The sequence below is a fragment of the Taudactylus pleione genome, unplaced genomic scaffold, assembly GCF_031769625.1.
Source record: "Taudactylus pleione unplaced genomic scaffold, aTauple2 ptg000634l, whole genome shotgun sequence".
Classification (NCBI taxonomy): Eukaryota; Metazoa; Chordata; class Amphibia; order Anura; family Myobatrachidae; genus Taudactylus; species Taudactylus pleione.
The window spans coordinates 1043929-1066073 of NW_028285036.1; the positions used below are offsets into that span (position 1 = coordinate 1043929).

The 22145-nt window shown below is 50.0% G+C and overlaps 1 protein-coding gene across 1 annotated transcript; it reads right to left on the reverse strand.

The window, feature by feature from the left end:
* Window positions 1-14133: 14133 nt before the first annotated feature.
* TEX52 (testis expressed 52) lies at window positions 14134-21091 on the reverse strand. The gene is made up of 3 exons (XM_088454868.1): window positions 21031-21091; window positions 15812-16323; window positions 14134-14835 (listed from the first exon to the last, which is right to left on the reverse strand). The coding sequence occupies exons 2-3, from the start codon at window positions 16288-16290 to the stop codon at window positions 14598-14600; spliced, it is 717 nt and encodes a 238-aa protein (XP_088310994.1). The 5' UTR covers window positions 16291-16323; window positions 21031-21091; the 3' UTR covers window positions 14134-14597.
* Window positions 21092-22145: the final 1054 nt, after the last annotated feature.

Here is a 22145-nt window from a genome sequence, read left to right on the forward strand (position 1 = left end):
TCTGTGTCTCCTCCTTTACAACCTCTCAGTTCCCAGCCACAGTGAACCCCCCCCTCTCCCTCTCCTCCCCTTTCCTTTTCCAATATCTCTCCCCATCACCCTGGTTTGATGTATACTCCTTGTAGTCAGTTTAATAGGTCCCTGTTTCAGCTGGAGCTGCTCCTGTAATTGCCTCACGTCCCAGCAGCCAGATCTGCGCAGAGCTGTGAGGCTGCCGAGCTGGAGCTGGGATGCAGCAGAACCGTTCATGGATCCCGGGTGATTTTCAGGATCACAGCAATGGAAAAATTTATTTTCCTGACGATTTTCCAAAAATAATAGAACAAAAATTAGCATTTCAGATTAACATTCGCCCACGACTGGACGCAGAAGTGACCGATTCAGAGTTGAAGGAACGACCGTTTGCGGAGCGCATCTTGCATACATTCGTACTGCGTATGCTCGGTAAAATGGGGTGCGATGCAGACCGATACGTATTTCGATTGCGTAAACACTTGAGTCCGAAGAGGTGGAACTGGGTTGTAAACTTGTAACGGGGCGTCCTCACGTGGTACGTTCTATGCAGAGCTCGGCGTAAGTCAAAGTCCGCCTGTGTGGAGGCATGGTATAGGGCAGGTGGAAGTTGGCGCTGGTGACGATGACTAGCAGCAAATCGGGCGTGGATGAATACACGCATTTTTCTGTGTGCGCTACTGCGCCCATTTTACTTCACTTAGTGTATCAAGCTTAGAAGCGCCATCTACTAAAGAAGACTTAGGGTCTCATTCAGACCCGGTCGCAAGCGCCGATGCGCTCGCAACCGGGTCGATGGTTAGCCCTGCGCATGCGCAGCGGCCCGCACTGCACGTGCGCAAGCCCCGGAGCGAGAGAGAAACTCTCTTGCTCCGGAGCTCTCTACAAAAGGGGAGGCTGTCGATGTTGATCGACAGCTCGCCCCGTTTTGTAGGCGGGGTGGCTTCACAAACTGAGGCGCTCCTTAAGGAACGCCTGCCGTTTTGTGGGTGGCCGCACTGACATCATCAGTGATGTCAGTGGGGAGCTTCCTGCTCGATCAGAGCAGGAAGCTCCCTGGGGCTTGCGGTTGCCGAGACCCAACCTTAGGGTCTGGTCGCAAGCCCCGATGGTCGTGATGGTGTTCATCATCGCGACCATCAACTTGGTTGGTCGGTCGCTAAGCTGTGGGTGGTAACCAAGAGGCCGCACTAAAAAAAGGAAGCGGCCACCCTCATTCAGAGAGAGCGATCGCTTCTTGCAAGCGCCTCTGAATGAGGGGCCTTATATACTAGGAGCAATGCACAGCACGACTACCAGATTCAGGAAAATACGAATGTTCCAAAAAATGTACCGGCCTGTACTTTTTTTTTTTTCTTTTTTCATCACATAGCTGCCAGTAAATCTACTGACAACTGGCACCTGTGTCGATCAGAGAATGCAACTTATCTCTTTGCTTTTACATTCTTGTATTATAAATTAGTAGGTAAAGACATTAGTCTTAGTAGAGATGAGCGGTTCGGATTCTGTGGAATCCGAACCGCTCCGAACATTGGGGATCCAAGTCCACCCGAACCCTGTTCGGGTGTTCACCGCCTGACTCGGATCCCCGTTCGGGGCCGAACGGCGGCCGCCTGATGTCGGATTCTCACTAGAGAATCCGACATCAGGTCTCCTCGCGTGTAGGGCAGAGCGCAGTGATAGCGCTCTGCCTACACAGACACAGACACACAGCCGCCAGCGGCAGCTGTGTGTTTGTCACAGCAGCCAATGAGAGTCACACAGACTCTCATTGGCTGCTGAACGGAGGGAGCTGGCTGGAGCTCACACATGAGCTCCGTTTTCCGGCTCCCTCCGCAGCGTGTGACAGCAGAGCGGACGGCGCGGGAGCGGGGGAATCAGGTAAGTTTTATTTATTTATTTATTTTACTTGTCAAAGGTCCGGGGGCGCTACTGGGGGGGTCTGCTACTGGGGGGGCCTGCTACTGGGGGGGGGCTATACTACTGGGGGGGTCTGCTACTGGGGGTCCATACTATTGAGGGGCCTGCTACTGGGGGGGGGGTCTGCTACTGGGGGGGGTCTGCTACTGGGCGTCCATACTACTGAGGGGCCTGCTACTGGGGGGGGCTATGCTACTGGGGGGGGTTTGCTACTGGGGGGGGCCATACTACTGGGGGGGGGCTTACTACTACTGGGGGGGGGATACTTCTGGGGGGGCTTACTACTACTGGGGGGGGCCATACTACAGGGGGGGCTTACTACTACTGGGGGGGCCATACTACAGGGGGGGGCCATACTACAGGGGGGGCTACTACTGGGGCAGCCTACTACTGAGGGGGGCCTGCTACTAGGGGCAGCCTACTACTGGGGGGGGCATACTACTGGGGGGCTATACTACTGGGGGGGCCATACTACTGAGGGGGCTGCTAATGGGGGGCATACTACTGGGGGGGCCTGCTAAAGGGGGGCATACTACTGGGTGGCATGCTAATGGGGGGGCATACTACTGGGGGGGCCTGCTAATGGGGGGCATACTACTGGGGGGCATTCTACTGGGGGCACTGCATAGGGGACCCTACTACTAAGGGGACTGCATAGGGGGCACCACTGCTGGGGGCATTGTGTAAAGAACACCGCTACTGTGGGCATTGTGTAAAAGGGGCACTACTGTGGGCATTGTGTAAAAGGGTCACTACTGTGGGCATTGTGTAAAAGGGGCACTACTGTGTGTCGTAACATAAATAAGAGACACTACTTTATGGTGTAATGTGAATCAGGCCCTACGTGCGGTGTAATGTGAATAAGATTGTGCACTGTGACTCCTTGGGCCGTAGCCCACTATGTAAACAAGTACTGTGACTCTGCTGGCCGTACCCCCACTGGGTGGGTGCACTACTTTTCATTTCTGCCACTGCTGTGTGGCAATGTGTCATAGATGTGCTTTATACTGTGGTGTCTGTGTCGTTGTGCCGCTGCTCTGTCGCTTAGGAACCAGTCAGCTCACTGCAACCTATGGCCAAATATTATGAGCTGTTATATGGTCTAAATTGACTGGAAATTAATGTTATTGAGGTTAATAATACTCTAGGAAGAAAAAAAAGGCCAATTTATGTGATTTTAGCTTTTTTTGTAAATTTTTGTAAAAAAATCCAAATCCAAATCCAAAGCCAGTCACCGCAGTTTGGCAAATCCAAATGCAAATCCAAAGCCGGACGACGAATTAGAACCAAATCCAAATCCAAATCCGGCAAAATGGTCCGGCCGCACATCCCTAGTGCTAAGTGTAATAGAGTGCGAACCGGGGCAGCTGGTTTTGCCTTTAACATGCTGTTTTCAAAAAACGTGAATACTCACACAGGGGTGTATCTAGGGATCCAAGCACCCCTGGCAATGTAATGTACTGCCGTCCCCCTACCCCCCTTATGCAGTGCCCCCAGTAGTAATCCCCCCCTATGCTGCATTGCCCCCAGTAGTAATGCCCCCTATGCTGCATTGCCCCCCAGTAGTAGCCCCCCCTATACAGTGCCCGCAGTAGTAATTCCCCCTATGCTGCATTGCCCCCAGTAGTAATTCCCCCTATGCTGCATTGCCCCCAGTAGTAGCCCCCCCCTATACAGTGCCCGCAGTAGTAATCCCCCCCTATGCTGCATTACCCCAGTAGTAGCCCCCCTATACAGTGCCCCCCAGTAGTAGACCCCAGTACTAGTCCCCTATACAGTGCCCCCCAGTAATAGTACCAAGTAGTAGTCCCCCCTATACAGTGCCCCCAGTAATAGTCCCCCCTATACAGTGCCCCCAGTAATAGTCCCCCCTATACAGTGCCCCCAGTAATAGTCCCCCCTATACAGTGCCCCCCCAGTAGTAGTCCCCCAGTAATAGTCTCCCCTATACAGTGCCCCCAGTAATAGTCCCCCCCTATACAGTGCCCCCAGTAATAGTCCCCCCTATACAGTGCCCCCCAGTAATAGTACCTAGTAGTCCCCCCTTTACAGTGCCCCCAGTAGTAGCCCCCTATACAGTGCAGTTGTAGACCCCCTATACAGTGCTCCCAGTAGTGGCCACCCCCCATAAATTGCCCCCCAGTAGTGGCCACCCACCAATACAGTAGCGGGCACCCCCCCCATAGAGAGCCCCAGTAGCGGACACCCCCTATTTCAGTGCCCCCTGCCCCCCCCCCTGTAGTGCCAGGCTTACACACACACACACAAAGAACAAAAAAAAAATTCAACTTACCTGGTCCCCGCTCCTGACGCGACCGCTGCTGTCCGAGTCCCGGCCCGCTCTTCTCCTGCATGGTAGAGACGTCATGACGTATGACGTCTCTCCCGTCACATGCTGCGGGGGGAGCCGGAACACGGAGCTCATGAGTGAGCTCCAGCCGGCTCCCTCCACGGACGACGCAGCAGCTAATGAGAGTCTGTCTGACTCTCATTGGCTGGCTGCTATTACAAACACAAAGCTGCCGCTGACGGCTGTCTGTTTGTAAACTGTGTAGGGCAGACCGCTCTCACTGCTGTCTGCCCTACACTTGTGGGGCCGGGGGACTTGTTCACCCCTTGGCTACTGGTGGCACTGCTGGGCGGCGCCCCACCTTTGACCGGCGCCCCTGTCGAGTGCCATCCTGGCCAATGGGTAGATACGCCTCTGTCTGTACTCACATTCATTCCTGCAGTGGTACCGGATCACACTCTATTACATTTAGCCCTAAGGAGTATATCATGTATCAAAGCTTGATGTGAGATAAAATTGTGAGATATATATCACCAACCAATCAGCTTCTAACTTACATTTTGCCGGCTGTGTTTAAGAAACGATAGTTTGGAGCTGATTGGTTGGTGATATACATCTCACAATTTTATCTCACATCAAGCTTTGATACATAGGCCCCTTAGTTTCTATTTACTTGCTTAGAAAAATGATGTATTGTATTTTTTCACAATATTCTGGCCACTAGGTGTCAGCAGTCTATTGGTCTTTGGGCGGTGGCGCATTTCTTCAGCAAATCTAGACAGGGCGACATCTGAATGAATGTAGATGATGGGAGATGACTGGTTTCCTGCACAGAGCAGTTTATGTTCTTGGGTTTAATCAGCAGCATACAGCACAAGATAAATCAATATATTTCTAACACATAAAGATAGCATTCATCTCCGGCTGTCGCCTATGCTCCGCAGAGATTTGCCTCACGTGGTGCGCCTATATTGTTTATCACCAAGCAGCTGTGAAAACGCCTCCTAGATAATGGAAAATAGCACCTACAGTAATATGCTATTACCAGGATCTATTCCTAGAAACATTCATATATTATCACCCTAGTTTGCATGTGTCGGTGGGGTTTAGCGGGTCCTTCATGACGCCTGCACGGTAATGCACTCCCTTGGCTGTGTCTCCTGGCCACGTTGGTTATCGTAGACAAACCAGGGGCCCCGCACATGCAGGTGTGATATAGATGAGCAAGTGTGATCTATGGTAAATGAGACAGGTGCAGCTTTGCAGGGAGACAGCTGGAGAATATCAGGAGCGACCGGTCATCTGTATAAATCTATGTGCAGCTATTTACATGGGAGCTACTGTATGTACAAGTTACTGTAACTCATTGTCTCGCAGCTTCATCTCTCCTCATCATCAAAGAATCTTGACGTTGCATGGGGGCCTCTGAAATCCCCCCTCCCCCAGCTACATGTCATCTCCTCTTCTCCCAGTCACCCATTTATCATACCCCGCATAGTAAATGCGGATGGGATATAATAATGACTAAATCCACCACGTGAAAATGAAAATGTTCACGCCAATTTAGTACAGCCCTCCTGCCAGGACCACGGGCTCCGATGAGAGCATCTGGCGAAGAGCTGGAAGCAGAGAAAGCTTACGCTATCAGTCTGCTTCCGGGTGTGGATCGGGGAATAGAGTAGCCATATGGTGCATACACACGGTCAGATAAAAAGGACGATATAAACGATAACGATATCGTTTGATCTTTTATATCGTCCTTTTTTTTTTTAGCCCCCTCCAACGACCAATTGACCATCGATGCGCGGGCGCGGATGGTCGATATCGACCATCACCCATGCATGCAGGCCAACCTGGTCGATATATTTTCAATAATCTGACTAAAGTGGGGAAATAGGGTTTTTTAAACCTGTATGATTCTAAGGGGTCTATTTACTAAGCAGTGTTAGGAGACAGAGGGAAAAGTGATAAGGTACCAGCCAATCAGCTCCCAACTGTCATATTTCAAACACAGCCTGTGAGATGACAGTTGGGAGCTGATTGGCTGGTACCTTATCACTTTCTTATCACTTTTCACTCTGTCTCCTAACACTGCTTAGTAAATAGACCCCTAAATCAACCTTTTATGAGATCTAGAAAAAGGCAAAAGAAAAGAACATGCTAAGATTATGTAACTTGGACCTGTTTTTGTTCCTATAGTATTAACATCAATACCATTAATTTCCTGTCATTTCCAGTCAATACTGAGCACCTCACAGCACCTGAAATCACGAGGGAGGGGCTTAAATGCAATCCGTAATACGCCAGATCCGTTTTTTTAGATCCGCGTTCCGAACTTGGCGAGAAGACTTGTGTTTGGACTCGGTTCTACTCGGAACTCCAAAGTGATCAGAGTCGGGAGTCAGTTCGACTCATAACCCCAAAGTTCGGGTGTGTTTTGGTTTTCAGCAAAACCGATCCGCTCATCTATAATTTAAAACACTAGTAAAGAGGAGTTGCAGACCAGCATTTGTACCAGCACTTGGAGCTCGCTGTAGAATTCCTAATTTCATTTGGTAAATGCAAAAAAAAAAAAACAGAACTGGATTCAATCTGCAAAACGGAACGGAAATGTCACGGTAACACACAGCTTGTAAATACGGCAGCAGGAATGGTGTCAGGGTTTCTAGTGTCAGACCCGTTTACATGTGTCTTACTAGTATTAAAACCAGAAGGAAAATGCAATGAATAAACGCCAGTCAGAGGGAGCCCAAAGACCTGCAGCCCCCACCTCCCAATTCCCTAGGAGAGAACTTGGCAGACGCTGCTGTTATGTTTATAATGTGGGAATTAGATTTTAATTCTCCCCACAGCAGTTACTGTAACCGTTTAGTTCTGAGGTTTTCGTTATGAGGGAACAGAAAATGATTAACAATATTAAATGCACATTTCCATATTGTCTGATTGCGTTGTGGAGTGGCATTAGTGTGCCTGTAGCGTAGGAAGTCTAGGAAGCCTGGCTAGGCCAATATACCACACTTAAGGGGAGATGTATCTAATCTTTGTGAGAAATAAATTGGAGAAGTCACCCATAGGAACCAATTAGCGTCTGTCATTTCTCTAGTACAGTCTATAAAATGACAGAAGCCATTTGGTTGCTATGGGCAACGTCTCCTCTTTATCTCTCTCAAAGGTTTGATACATTCCCCCCTTAGCCTGTAGATTCATCGCAGAGCGCCCATTGTGGCGGCAGCTGCTTCCACGCGGAGGCCGCAGAGTCCCCGTACGATGAAAAGAGATGGCGGCAGAGGTGGGTGAGATGGTATTCCAGGAGGTCATTTCCCATGGCCTTCACCATGTGATTGTTTTATATCCGTGGGAAGATGATTACGTGGGAGGTAGCCGGGCAGGGAGCGTATCTTTACTCAGCGATCACTAACTGTCACTTATTACATAAATATATTCCAGACGGTGACCTAACAACAAGGGTCTCCTCCAGGTGGCTCATACGCAGCCCGGGCTGTGATTTACGGTGATGTAGTGGTGTGACATTATAGATCACGCAGCTGTCTGCCGGGCCCGTCTGCACAGTGCTCTACAGTGACTGGGGGAGAATGTCTGCAGCTACTGCCGGTGAGGCTGAGGTAGGGATGGCCATCAACCATCCATAAACATCGATGGTTTATGGCCGATGACAAATGCTTTTTGCCATCGATGGGGGAGAACCACATGGTTTCCCTTCATCGATGTCGAAGCATAACCGAATTTTTTTTTTTCTTTTACAAGGTGCCGGGACACGGAGCATAGCTCAAACCCCCTCTCCCCCCTGGCAAGCGCAAAGCCCCGCCCCCGGGTTCTGATTGATCCACGGGCCGGTCAGTCTAAAAACAGGGATGACCATTGGTTGGTGAAACCATCGATGGTCATCCAATACAGTTTGTAGCCATCGGTGGCTACATGCTATGTTGGCAACGATTGGCCATTCCTAGGCTGAGGGCAGGGATAGACAGGGAGCTCCTGTCTCTCCTCTGCTAATGACGGGTCAAGTCAGTCTTCTGTGGGGAGCTGGGCAATCTATGGGCCTCATGCAGACCCACTCGCGAGCGGCTGTCCGCTCGCAAGTGGGTCGATGGTCTGCACTGCGCATGCGCACGACGGAGGGAGCTCCGTCGTGCGCATGCGCGAGAAGCGACGAGCGAAGGACTTTCCTTCGCTCGTACTGTCTCTTCAAAGGGGGCGTGCTGTCGATGTTGACTGACAGCACGCCCCCTTTGTTTAGCGTGCCGGGGGCGTGCCTGCCAGACGGAGGCGTTCCCAAGGGAACGCCTACCGTCTGAAGCCGGCCCCACTGACATCACTAGTGATGTCAGTGGGAGTGATTTTGGCTCTGATAGAGCCAAAATCACTCCTGGCCTTGTCACTCCTGGCCTTGCGGTTGAAAACCTCAACCGCAGGCTGTTGCTCGCAGTGGCGATGGTCGCGAACATCACGACCATCATCCTGCACGCTCGTATATGCTGTGGGTGGTGACCCACAGCTATACGAGCGTCCAGGAGGACGCTCCATATTACTGGAGGTGGGCTCTGATTCAGAGCGAGCGCTCTGCTCAGAGCGTCCGGCTCTGAATCAGGGCCTATGTGTTTTGTTTTTTTCCCTGTGGGGGCTTCTCTTCCTGCTGGGGCCAATGTCATTCTGGGGGGCTTACCTACTATTGCGGGGTGCCGGGAGTGACACACGATTTTCTGGAGGCTCCCGGCAGTCCTGGGAGAGTAAGCAAGTCTGCCAAAGACATGTCCTACTCAAAAACAGCAGTACTTCTGCGTCGGGCATAAGAATGTGTATAATAACGCCCCACAATAGCGCAGAGATGCGGCTGGACGGCGTTAGTAGTAAATGCTGTATTCACAAATCCCCATTAGTACACAATATAATATAAAGAAGCGTCACATACACAGGAATATTAGTAGTAATTGTGAAATCTGCAATTTCCCTATAAAATGTTATAAAAATACAACCCCCCCCCCCCCCACATCTGCTGCGTACCACGTTATAAAGCCTGTATTAATCTAATTTCCAGCAGTAGTCCAAATGGAAATAACAAACAAGAAATCCGAATAGACGGCCATAAATTAGCTGGAGAGGTCAGTATGCAAAAAGCCAATCAGAAGTGGCAACATAGAGCTCCTGATGTCGTCATCATCGCAGATCTTTGCACCAGGCACCCGGTACTTTACAGATCTGCCAATAAGAAGCGTATCTATAGGTGCATCCAAGTCTCGCTAGGTCACATCTGCAGGCGACGGGCTGCACCTATGGGAACACATCCTTACTGTACTCAGTTTCTCACAACTTAGTTGCCCCAGGGCCCCCACAAGCCTTAATCCAGTCTTGCCAGCCATCCCCTGCAGGGCGGTAGCTAGGGTAGTGCAGCCGGTGACATGGCACAGGGCACCACAGGTCAGGGGGCGCTGTTTGGGCCTGTATAATTTCTGTTTATTATCATTCTTGCTTGTAGCTTCCTCTTATTTCATCCCCAGCATCTCCTGGCCTCCCCTATCTCTTCCCTGGCCCTTCCCCATGAAGCCATGGCCCTCTCTCAGGTGCACTATATTATGTCCCTATTTATCCCCAGACTCTCCTGGCCTACCCTATCTCTTCCCTGGCCCTTACCCATGAGGCCATGGCCCTCTCTCAGGTGCACTATATTATGTCCCTATTTATGCCCAGCATCTCCTGGCCTCCCCTATCTCTTCCCTGGCCCTTCCCCATGAGGCCATGGCCCTCTCTCAGGTGCACTATATTATGTCCCTATTTATCCCCAGCATCTCCTGGCCTCCCCTATCTCTTCCCTGGCCCTTCCCCATGAGGCCATGGCCCTCTCTCAGGTGCACTATATTATGTCCCTATTTATCCCCAGCGTCTCCTGGCCTCTCCGATCTCTTCCCTGGCCCTTCCCCATGAGGCCATGGCCCTCTCTCAGGTGCACTATATTATGTCCCTATTTATCCCCAGCGTCTCCTGGCCTTCCCTATCTCTTCCCTGGCCCTTCCCCATGAGGCCATGGCCCTCTCTCAGGTGCACTATATTATGTCCCTATTTATCCCCAGCGTCTCCTGGCCTTCCCTATCTCTTCCCTGGCCCTTCCCCATGAGGCCATGGCCCTCTCTCAGGTGCACTATATTATGTCCCTATTTATCCCCAGCGTCTCCTGGCCTCCCCTATCTCTTCCCTGGCCCTTCCCCATGAGACCATGGCCCTCTCTCAGGTGCACTATATTATGTCCCTATTTATCCCCAGCATCTCCTGGCCTCCCCTATCTCTTCCCTGGCCCTTCCCCATGAGACCATGGCCCTCTCTCAGGTGCACTATATTATGTCCCTATTTATCCCCAGCATCTCCCAGCCTCCCCTATCTCTTCCCTGGCCCTTCCCCATGAGGCCATTCCCCTCTCTCAGGTGCACTATATTATTTCCCTATTTATCCCCAGCATCTCCCAGCCTCCCCTATCTCTTCCCTGGCCCTTCCCCATGAGGCCATGGCCCTCTCTCAGGTGCACTAAATTATGTCCCTATTTATCCCCAGCATCTCCTGGCCTCCCCTATCTCTTCCCTGGCCCTTCCCCATGAGGCCATGGCCCTCTCTCAGGTGCACTATATTATGTCCCTATTTATCCCCAGCATCTCCTGGCCTCTCCTATCTCTTCCCTGGCCCTTTCCCATGAGACCATGGCCCTTTTTTGGGTGCATTATGTCCCTTTGAAAAATGAGGGGGGCGCCAATGCTCTTTCTGGCACAGGGCACCAAAAACTCTAGTTACGTTACGGCTCTGATCCCCTGAACCCCATTACCAGCAGCCCGGCTGGTCCTCCTCCTCCTCAGCTAGGCCTGTCCCATCTCTCTAGCAGCTGGAGCTGTTGGAGGGGCGGCCCACTCCCCACCTCCCACTGCGCATGTATGTTGGAGACGGGACAGACTTTAAAGAATTATTATTATATATTATTATTATATATTATATGAAAACAAGCATTTAAAATCCCAAAGAGTTCTAATCAAATTCAGGACACTGTGGTCGGCTAATTCATACTTGCAGCCAGTTTGGTACCGCGGGAAGTGTGGCAGGGCCATAGGTGAGCGGTGAGGAGAGAGGGGGGGGGTGTCGCGGCACGATTGGCATTATATGACGTGGCCCCATCCTCACTATATGGTCCCGAGATCACAGGCATTGTAAAGCAGAGGGCAGGGTTACAATGACGCATTTCAGTGCGAACCGCATCAACTGCCCCTCCCCCCCAGACCGCCCACTTTTGCTTGGTCAGTGGGCTGCTACTGGGGGCAGGGGGGTGCGGGTAACTTGCTCCGGGACACTTGCCCACCCTTCCGGACATCCGAGGCGCCACCCGATTTTCGGGTGAGTTGGCAAGTATGTGGTAATTATAGTACATCAAGGGGTCCTCTGAGACAACATAATGTGTGACGCACTTAGATCCGCTGGCAGCAAATTATCCTTGGAAACCACTTTAAAATGCTGCCAGCGATGCTTTTAATCGTTGGAAAAGCAGAGTAGACAGCGATGGTGCCGTCTGCCAGTTCCTGTGTGACCCGGGCAGCGAAGGTGATTTATGGAGCTGACTGAGATGCAGTCTGTGTGTTTTTCTTTTTAACCATCAGTTACATAAATCAGCTCTGGTTCATTCAACTGGAAAATAAGTTAGAAAACCAGGATTAGAGCTCAAAGTCCTGGGTGAACTGGTTCCTGTCAGGTGGTCATGCTTAGGCATCCCCTGACCTCCCAATGAATGCCCTGCCCGCCAGAGAATGCCCTGGCACCTGGAAACTTGCCATGGGCTTCTTATTAAGCCTCTACTCTAATTGAAGCTTTGCTGAATTAGAGCAGGGCGGTGGCTGGCAGTTGTAGTGCGCCACTGTGTACAGGGTTAATTCTCGCTGTAAGAGATTCTCAGCCAGGAGCCGGCCGAGAAGTCTGAATTCTCCCAAATATTTACATCTAAAGGCAGAATATTTGCCGGAGAGGTTATTCCCACGCTCCGTGTTTGACAGGAACAGATGGGTCTAATATTAAATACAGGCCGCCTCTATATATACTGTTCTGTGGCCGTGTTTACATGGAGGCACTGTGTACTACGCATTGGCGCTGCGTAAACCGTCCTTGAGTATAACCAGAGCTACAAAATCATAAGCACTCCAGTCGGTGCAGAGTCCAGAATTATTATTGCAGACACATAGGAGAAGGCAAATAACTCTAAGGGGCTGATTCATAGGTGGACGGAGACGTGCCTGCGTCTGTTGGCTGTGACTTTATGCAAATGGCGCTCCTTTCCTGGCGTACATCCGTGCGGAAGAATGAGATACTTACTGTCAGTGTCCGTAGGTGCTGAAATACCGATTGTAACTTCTTTAGATGCCACCATCGGTTGCACCATCAAATCTTGCCCCAGCCCATATGGCGCACGTAGTTTCTCCGTCCTATGTGAGCGGTTGAGCATCTGTATATAAAACTACATCACCGACACGCCAATGACACTCCAATAACGTGCCTATATGATAGGCATTTGCAGGCTCGGATTAGTTTGGCTTTTCCCGCCAAGTTCTGATTTTTCCCACCAAAAGAGGCAAAACGTAATTTTTCATGGACAAACATCATATTTCATGGACTTTTGTCCAGGATTGATGATGTTTGTCCATGAAAGAGGACGTTTTGCCTCTTTCTAAGACCCAATTTTTGGCGGGAAAAATCCAAAGTTGGCGGGAAAATGCAAACTAATCCGAGCCTGCACATCCCCACTATATGATGGACCGTCTCCGCTCGCGCACTACTAGCCACCTCCCAGTCAGCACCCAGCACTTCTCCAAGACATTTCCGATACCATGTGTCTATCGTAACAGCGCCTTTGTGCGTACGCTCTGTGTAACGCATGCACCGTAGGAGTGTTTAGGGGTTTTACGCACACGCACAGTAGCGAGGAATTGCTGAACCACGTTGACATTGCCATTGGTTGCGGCTCTGAATGAGGCCCTCAGTGTGGGTTGTGCATACAGTACAGGTAACTCCTCCGGATTGGTAAATAATATGAATGTGTGTGGTAGATATGCAGAATCTGGCGGCTGGGTGTGATACAGGTCACACACAAGGCAATCTGACGGGTTCTGGCAGCATGTAAGCCAGTCGTACCGAGGACAGGGGGCGGTACAGGGGACGCTCCATTTCCTCAAAATCTTTTTGTGGGCAGATGTAAAATGTGCAGAGAGAGGGAGGGACGTGTCCTAGCCGTACTAAACTGCAGTGTAATGTTGGGTACACCCTGACAGATATATCGCCCGTTCAATTGAACGGCCGATATATCGCGGGTGCATCGGCCAATGTGTACAGACCATATGTCTGTGAACGGTGTCATTCACAGGCATATCGCGTCGGCTGTGCAACACAGCTGATGGCAGATATATTGTTGCATCGCGCTGTGTGTACGGGTGATCAGCCGAGGCCGCCAGTGACTGACATCACAACTTGGCATCACAACTCTGCGGGCACATGTAAATTCCCACCCAGTTGTGAGGTCAGTCACGGACGCATCGGGACGACGATTGGTCAGTGTATATGCACTGACCAATCGTCAGATAGAACGGCGGATTAGCCAGACGGGCACCCAGCTTAAGAATAAGCTGCCCAGCATTTGTGGGCGACATGAAGTAGCAGACAATTTTTACCCGCCATTCAAAAATAATACATGTATTTGCACCCCCTTACAGTGCAACATGGCTTGTTCTAGGAGCAAATTGCTCTTTTTTTGCTCCTTCTTTTGATTTGCTGCTAATTCTTAATCAGGCCCACGGGCCATTAGCGGCCGTGTTCTCACCTCATTTAATAAAAAAAAAACAACTAACAAAATATATATATTTTATTTTACTATAGGGCTCAATGTTTTCTGGTTACAGGCTCCAACTTTGACATGTGCAGAAAAACACAGCAGGGATCACACTCACTTATTACAAGTTCACATTGTTTATTGTAGACAGCACATTGTCCCTGCGTCGCGTCACTCCGAGAGTTTGCAGATCAGAGGAGAGTGACACGGCTGCCTGACATTGTGAAAACCACCCAGGCACAATATAGGGAAACCACAATCATGTCATATACTAACTTTAGTTGCTCTATTTGCATTGAACCGCAGCAACCAATCACACTGTGGCTTTCACTGTCTAAGTGCACTGCATATGTAAGAGCTAATTGCTGATTGGTTGCTGTGATTCAGTGCAAATGTAAATAAAATGTTAGTGGATGACAATATATATATACAGTAGTTATGTATAATTCCTATACATTGTTTGGGTTTTAATAGAAAATGAAATTGCATTGCCCCTAAGCATGACAGCAGGTGGGTTTATTGCATGGGCGTCCTCGGGGTGTTATCCCTGCTGTTATAGGGCACCACGCTCCGTGCTCTCCCCTCTAGCTCCCGATACCTCTGTAGGATTAGGTTATAATTGGGGGTGTTTTCCTGTAGGGTCAGTTTATGGGGTTTGTACTGATGTTTCGGCTCAGAGAAAAAACCCGATTCCACGGGTACAGAGGCCGGCAGCTCGGAGCCAGTAACAGTCCCTAAACTCGGCGTCGGGTACCTGTCGAAACACACAGAAGGGACAAGTCACATATAAACCTATTTTTCAACATCATGATAGTGACATCATCCTTCCTGATATCCCACAAGTACATGGGTTCTTATAATACACAAAAGAAAGCATTGCAGATACTACTTTTACTGTAGAGAATCCTTCCGGTGATGGCATTACCTCATTTCTCTAATGAGTGAAACTATTGCATTAATCAGTAATACTGTGAGATACTAAGCACAGGGTCACTTGAAAAATAATAACCTTTAACCCTGTGACTTACTTATGATTCTGGTCCCTGTCTTCTATAGTCTCTTACACTGGACCGACCAATACTATATGCAGGCGTCATTGCACTTTGGGAGATACATGCCCCACGCCAACGGCTCTGCTGTTCCGTATTAGCAGTTGAGCGGTTACACAAAGAACAGAGCACTGCACTAGGCTCTGCACCAAACTCCTATATTCCCTATAGATTGTTAGCCGGCGAGCAGGGACCTCTTCCCTCTCTGTCCGTCTGTTATTCCCCAGCTTCGTCTTGCTCCCGCTTTGTTCCCAATTGTAAAGCGCAATGGAATCAGCTGGCGCTATTTACAGAAATGTTAAAGGATAAAATTAGCCATCAATGGTGCCATTCATTGATATCTTCTGGAAGCAATAGATAATTGATGCTCGCCAGCTGCTGCGGGACTGTAGCCGGGGGGGGGGGGCACTAGCCCCAGGGCCTATAAACTAGACATGTGCCGCTCAGTTTTCCTGAAGACCGAACACATCCGAACTTTGGGATTCCGGGTCCAATCAGGTCCTAATGACATTATTTTAGCTGTTTTTATAAATTTTAAAGAAATCCGAAACCTAAACACTTGAGGGTGGTTTTGCCAAAACACTGGGGTCTGCGCACATCTGTACTATAAACATCATGGGCCTCCAACGACCTCTGCGTGTTGCCCAGTACAGCAGTGACTAAAAGATTCATCCCTCTCACCGTTTGAAGCCTTCAGGGGGAATGATGTTCCCATGAGAGTCTGTAGGGGGCGCTCTTCCGTGGCTACGTATACGTAATGACCGCGATTCCCTCTCATCCCTCCGGATTCCGCTACAGCGAACAAACCTATCCCATGTATTCGCCTCCATGCGCGATGGGGGAGGGATGGGGTTACGGGGTCCTCTGCCCTCTGGGGCTGCGGTCAGCCGCCTCCACACCGCGCTGTCATACGGTCTGTCTGGGCGCAGAGGGAGGAGAGGGGGCAGCCTGCTGACCTCTAGCCAAGTCAGGTAGCCCAGGGTGGGAGCAGGGGGCAGCTGTGTGTTCAGGGGGTTCCTCAGTTTCCTCCGCAGCTCCAGCTTAGCCTCGGTGTGAGGTGGCTCCTTGAGTAATATGCTATGGAGGCCGCGGGGGGTGAAGCCCTGGGAGTGGACGGGGGGATCGGACAGCAAGGGAACAGGCCGGGGGGAGCACAGCATGGCCGGGGTGTTGTGCAGCAGACGTCCCTCCACCTAAAAAGAGACAACATGCGATGATATATTAATGTACAGCCCAGGCTCATACAATAACGGTACAGGAACATACATCCCAAATGCTTAGCCCTCTTATCTGTAGTCTAATAGTTCCTACATTTATTTTCCATCTATTGTGGGGGGGTTAAATGTAAAGCACTTTGGGGTCAATCCTATTAGCCGCAATGATCTCGCCGGTGCGAGTCATCGTGGCAATGGCCGCACTTTACGGCAGCCCGAATTCGCTGAATTTTGCTTCGGGCTTGGGGCGGGATGCAAAGGGTGCAAGGAGCCGGTCCGTTGCCGGTGTTTTAACGCCATTGCAATGGCAACTCGCACATAATAGGATTGACCCCATTGAGTCCTATTGGGTGAATAGAGCTATATAAATATTATTATTAGAATACGGTGTAATAATTTATGCTTTAGGACTTCCTGCTCAAAGCTTTACTTTCATCACATTATTTGGCTACTTATATTGAGTTATTGTATAGGAAATATTAAATTTTATACAATATCAATTCTTATTCCTACATTTGTTGCAAAGAAAAAAACTAAACACAACCAAGCAGACATTTTATTGCAACATCAAAATAAGCGCAACATAAACATATAATCAACACGACCTATAATACAGAAACGGGAGGGGCAGAAGAGAGTCCAAACATGACTACATATTACATTGGAGTGACAGGTGTCCGAGATTTACTAATGTGTTTTTAATTGTTATTATGATTCTATTTATTTTATTTTTTTTAAAGCTTTTTTATATACACAAAGCTCCGTTCCAGATGAGCTGGTCTTTAAAGAAACAATTCTGTATTATTTTACTATTAGTGTTGCAGAGCCACCGTCTGGCAAACTTCAGGTACTGCAGGCTGTAACTAGGAGAATGAGAAATGTAATTGCTAATAATTTCTTACGAGGCTTCAGGATATTCTAGCACTGGAAATGTACATACTGTAATCTGTATGTATGACGGCGGTCATGTGATCACCCTCCTTCACGTGCAGCCTGTTATAGCGTCAGCGGCTGTGGCACTGTAATGTAGCGTTTTGCGTGCAGATACAGCCGTAGTCGCACACAGAATATAGGCTGCATGTCATTTTAATCAGCAGAAGCTGCTTGTGTGTCCTATTCACATCACTGTGCATATAAGACTCATTTGAAGGTAAAAAGTAGCATGAAAAGACGCTCGGCGCTATAGAGTCACGCCACAGCATGGCACGACTAGAAGGGCTGTGTAACACACAAGGAGGCTAGATGTATGAGGACACATTTGTATTGAATAAGTTCCTTAAACTCAAAGCAAAACAATAAAAACAAAGTGATAAAAAAATAAATAGCAAAATGTCAGCAAAGGGAAGGACAGAGCCCAGGTCAGGCGTCTCTCTGCGGGGAAGGACAGAGCCCAGGTCAGGCGTCTCTCTGCGGGGAAGGACAGAGCCCAGGTCAGGCGTCTCTCTGCGGGGAAGGACAGAGCCCAGGTCAGGCGTCTCTCTGCGGGGAAGGACAGAGCCCAGGTCAGGCGTCTCTCTGCGGGGAAGGACAGAGGCCAGGTCAGGCGTCTCTCTGCGGGGAAGGACAGAGCCCAGGTCAGGCGTCTCTCTGCGGGGAAGGACAGAGGCCAGGTCAGGCGTCTCTCTGCGGGGAAGGACAGAGCCCAGGTCAGGCGTCTCTCTGCGGGGAAGGACAGAGCCCAGGTCAGGCGTCTCTCTGCGGGGAAGGACAGAGCCCAGGTCAGGCGTCTCTCTGCGGGGAAGGACAGAGCCCAGGTCAGGCGTCTCTCTGCGGGGAAGGACAGAGCCCAGGTCAGGCGTCTCTCTGCGGGGAAGGACAGAGCCCAGGTCAGGCGTCTCTCTGCGGGGAAGGACAGAGCCCAGGTCAGGCGTCTCTCTGCGGGGAAGGACAGAGCCCAGGTCAGGCGTCTCTCTGCGGGGAAGGACAGAGCCCAGGTCAGGCGTCTCTCTGCGGGGAAGGACAGAGCCCAGGTCTGGCGTCTCTCTGCGCTCTCAGGCTGATGTTTGGAGTGATTGGTGCCCGTCCAAAGGATCCTGCTCGTCTCCACGCGCTTTTCCGACTTACTGCTCTTATAGTTGCCTTTTATGTTATATTTTGGCTGTTGCATTCTAATACCTGTAGTATGAATTCTCTTTTTATTTCACATTACAGTTGTCATACGCCCTCATCAGCGCCTCTTCCATATAAGTCCAGTCCATTTTGTACACGCCCATTAGACGGACCATTTTTGTGCGGCTGAATAGTCACCGCCCAGGAACGCGCTATACATTTCCAATACACTTTGGACATTGTGCTTCTCCGTCGCTGGTGTGCCTTCATGCGTACACTGTGCGCCACATGTGCTGTGTGACTTTTTAGCGACTTACAGGGATTGGCAGCTGAAAAACAGCGACCATTCGCGCGAATATCAGCACTGCGTGCGACTCAGAACCAGGCCCAGATGTTCAGCTATGAAAGCCGCAATACAAAAATCAGGGGGCCGAGGGCAGTCCTAACCTCTGCAACCCCCTCCCTCGTGCCATTAGCCTCTCACCCAGCCTTATCGCCATCAAACGTGCCCTCGTTTCTGCATTCCAGCTAACCACCCCTCCACCTGCCTCCTCTCCCCATTGTGTCCACCCGTATGCCCTATAGATTGTCAGCTCATGTGATCAGGGCCCTCTCTTCTTTAGGCTTCTCTCCATAATTATGGTAACTGGTCACTGTAATTACGTGAATGAATATACTACCTGTACTTACGTATCCTGTAGTCTATTTTATCCCCTTGTACTTTGCTACTGGAACCCTTGTGGCACCTTACATTTAAATATATAAATAAAAGATAATTGAGAATAAATAGAATGAACATTCCCTGGGCCCAAGGGCCCCATCACCGCCACTCGTGAGCTTCTAACGGTAAGAACGAGATACAGACTATATTATAAGCTTTTCTTACTGGCAGAAATGTTAGAACAATCATTTGCAAACCTCTAATTACTACTTATGTGATAACGGTGATGATAGATCGGATATCACACTCTCTATGGGCATAACCAATATTGTTGGTAATATAGGACCTGCTTTAGAGGTGGACGCAGATCCAGTCGCCGCCACGATTTTGTATGTAGCGGAAAGGAGAAGATAGGCTAATGTCGCAGTCACCGAGATTTGTACAGAGACGTCCATCGGCTGCGTCTCTGATCTGGCACTAGCGTACAAATCCGTACCATGGGTCGCACAATCCATCCTCTGAGCAACCTATGTCCATCGGAAATAAGACGCCTGGGCCAGTACTGCTGTGTACAAGGACGCAGTTACTGGCTGCACCCCCCCGTCACGGCCATGCCTGTATTTGACTCGCCACCCCGTTACCTTCCACAAACGCTCACTACCTGTCAATCATTCTGCTTCCCTATCTACACTATAACCACTGTCTTTAATCCATTGCGGCACATTTGCAGCACGACTCAGACTCCTGCGCGGTATAACAATCATCGGCCTACTGCAAAAAAATCAGCATTGTGTCCACCATAGCCCGTTCACTAGGAGAGGCCTCACAGAGGCACGAGGCACATAATCTAAGACTTTAGATGAACTTGAATGCAGATTATAGTTCAGCCCTAAAAGTTGAGTACAGTAAAAGGAGAAAGCACTTAGCGCCTGATGCGTAGATGAACGCAAGCCGGCTATACGCGCTCCTGCACTGTCTGCACTCCTGCAGCGGAGCTGTGCGCATCTTGTGATGCACCCGGGTGTACGCTTGATTGGCTACTGCCTACTAGTCATCGTCGTCACCAGTCCACATCTCTTTGTACATAACCCGCAATACGACGCACAGAGTTTTGCCTGCCACCATGTTGCGCCTCTTCTGCGGCAAGTGTAGATGCAAAATGAGATGCGGCCGGCTCCGCATACTACTTGCCCGTACTTGCGTGTGCTCAGTAGCAGAGCATGCGCCGTACAAAAACGTGCAAGATACGCTCTGCAAACGAGCTTACATTAAACTCTGCATAAGACCCTTAGCGTATAATAAATATAACTCATCACTGCAAAACTAATTCACCCACGGATCTGAAGCTGGCCGATATATTGGCCGATCAGTTGATCTATATCTGGTGCCCGTCGGCCAGTGTGTACCAGCGATATGTCTGTGAACGACGTGGTTTACAGACATATCGCGTCGGCTGTGCTGCACAGCCAATGGCAGATATATCTGCCGACCGCCCGTACACATGCAGCAGAGGCTGCGGGGAGGGGGGCGGGACACGCCCCCCAGCCAGAGACAGATAATGGTCGCTCAGTGTGTATGAACGACCACCATCTGCAGATATATCCGTGCAGTGTGTACCCAGCTTAAGTACACACTGGTCTTCAAGGTCAAAATGCTCTGCTTACACCCGTAAAAGTAATTCTGTGTGGTCAAACCCTTACAGACACCTATGAATTGTTCCCAAAAATGACCTCCAATGGTCAAATGTAACCGTCCGCAATTTGCGAGAGCGATTCCAGCAAGATAGTCACTACATTTAAAGCGCCAATTAGTTTAAAGGCAGAACCAGATTTGTTTTGCCTTCGAGTTTACACTGATTCTACTATCTTGCCGGGAACGCGCCGGCTCCCGCCAATCGCAGGCTGTTACATTTGGCCCCTGGGGTTTAAACTCCGCATGAATTTAACTTTTCCATTAAGAGAAGTAAAAGCACTCACCAGCCCTCTCTCTCCCTGTATCCGCAGCCTGTGTATGCCTTATCCATGGCGACAGCCTGGCCTGCGGCTGGTGAGCAGGGGGGGGGGGGGGGGGGGGTGTGCTGCTTCATGTGTGGTCAGGGAGACAATAGGGAATGGCTGATGCTGGAGCCCAAACTGGAAATGTCAGTTCCAGGAATCCACCAATACAGTCTTGTTACACAATCCACATTATGCAGCAGACGGCGTGCTAAAGCTCCATTCTGTGCGGGTTAGTAAATCTACCCCTTAGGTATGACGCAGAGTTGGCTGCTAAATGAGCAGAATTGACATTAAAAATACAATTTTCAGGCACAAACAGCGCAGTCCGTATATATACGGATACGCATCCGTGCGCAGTATACGCCGGGCATACGTCAGATACGCTTACACCCAGATTTTTAACCACGAAAATCTGTATAGGAGCAAAAGCGTCTGTTCCCTTTCTGGGCGAGCGCAGAGGGAATTCATGTAAGTTATGCTATGAAAACTGGCGCAGAGCTTACGCTCACGGGGCCTGATTCAGAGCCGCTCGTTCGCTCTGAGCGATGTTCCCACATCTGCGCATGCGTATGGGTCGTAATGCGCATGCGCCAACCAGTCAGTGCGGTCGGAAATCGTGTGCTCGCAAAATAGCGAATGCCTGCTAATTTGAGTGACAGGATGAGGCGTTTGTGGGTGGTAACAGGGGAAGGTGCTTGAAAACGGGGAGTGGAGATCCGAACGCAGGCGTGCCAAACGGTCAAAACCGGTGTTTTAATGGTGTGCATAATTAACAAAGCAGCGTCAATTTAAATAGCCAGCCCCTTTTTCTGAACGAGCGTCCGCAAATAGCGTCCGGCTCTGAATCAGGCCCTCTGTTAGCCAATACGTGTGTGAATGTACTTCCTCTCCGGTGGGCACAGCCCAGGGATGCTGCTAAGGAAATTCTGGGAGTTGTAGTCCGGACTACCCCATCTGTGTCACACATGTTTGTCTGCCCCTCCCCTTTAGAATATAAGCTCTTGCGAGCAGGGCCCTCTACCCTCTTGTGCTTCTCCTTACTTTACTGTCATCTACTTCTTACCCCCCACTAGGGCACCTAACACTTGGTGCTT

What these genes read in the sequence shown, in the direction of transcription:
- TEX52 (XM_088454868.1), bottom strand. Translation starts at nt 16,290, where the DNA reads ATGCTGTGCTCCCCCCGGCCTGTTCCCTTGCTGTCCGATCCCCCCGTC. An exon ending in CCCCCTGAAGGCTTCAAACG is followed by an intron (nt 14,836 to 15,811) that starts GTGAGAGGGATG and finishes GTGTTTCGACAG; the next exon opens with GTACCCGACGCCGAGTTTAG.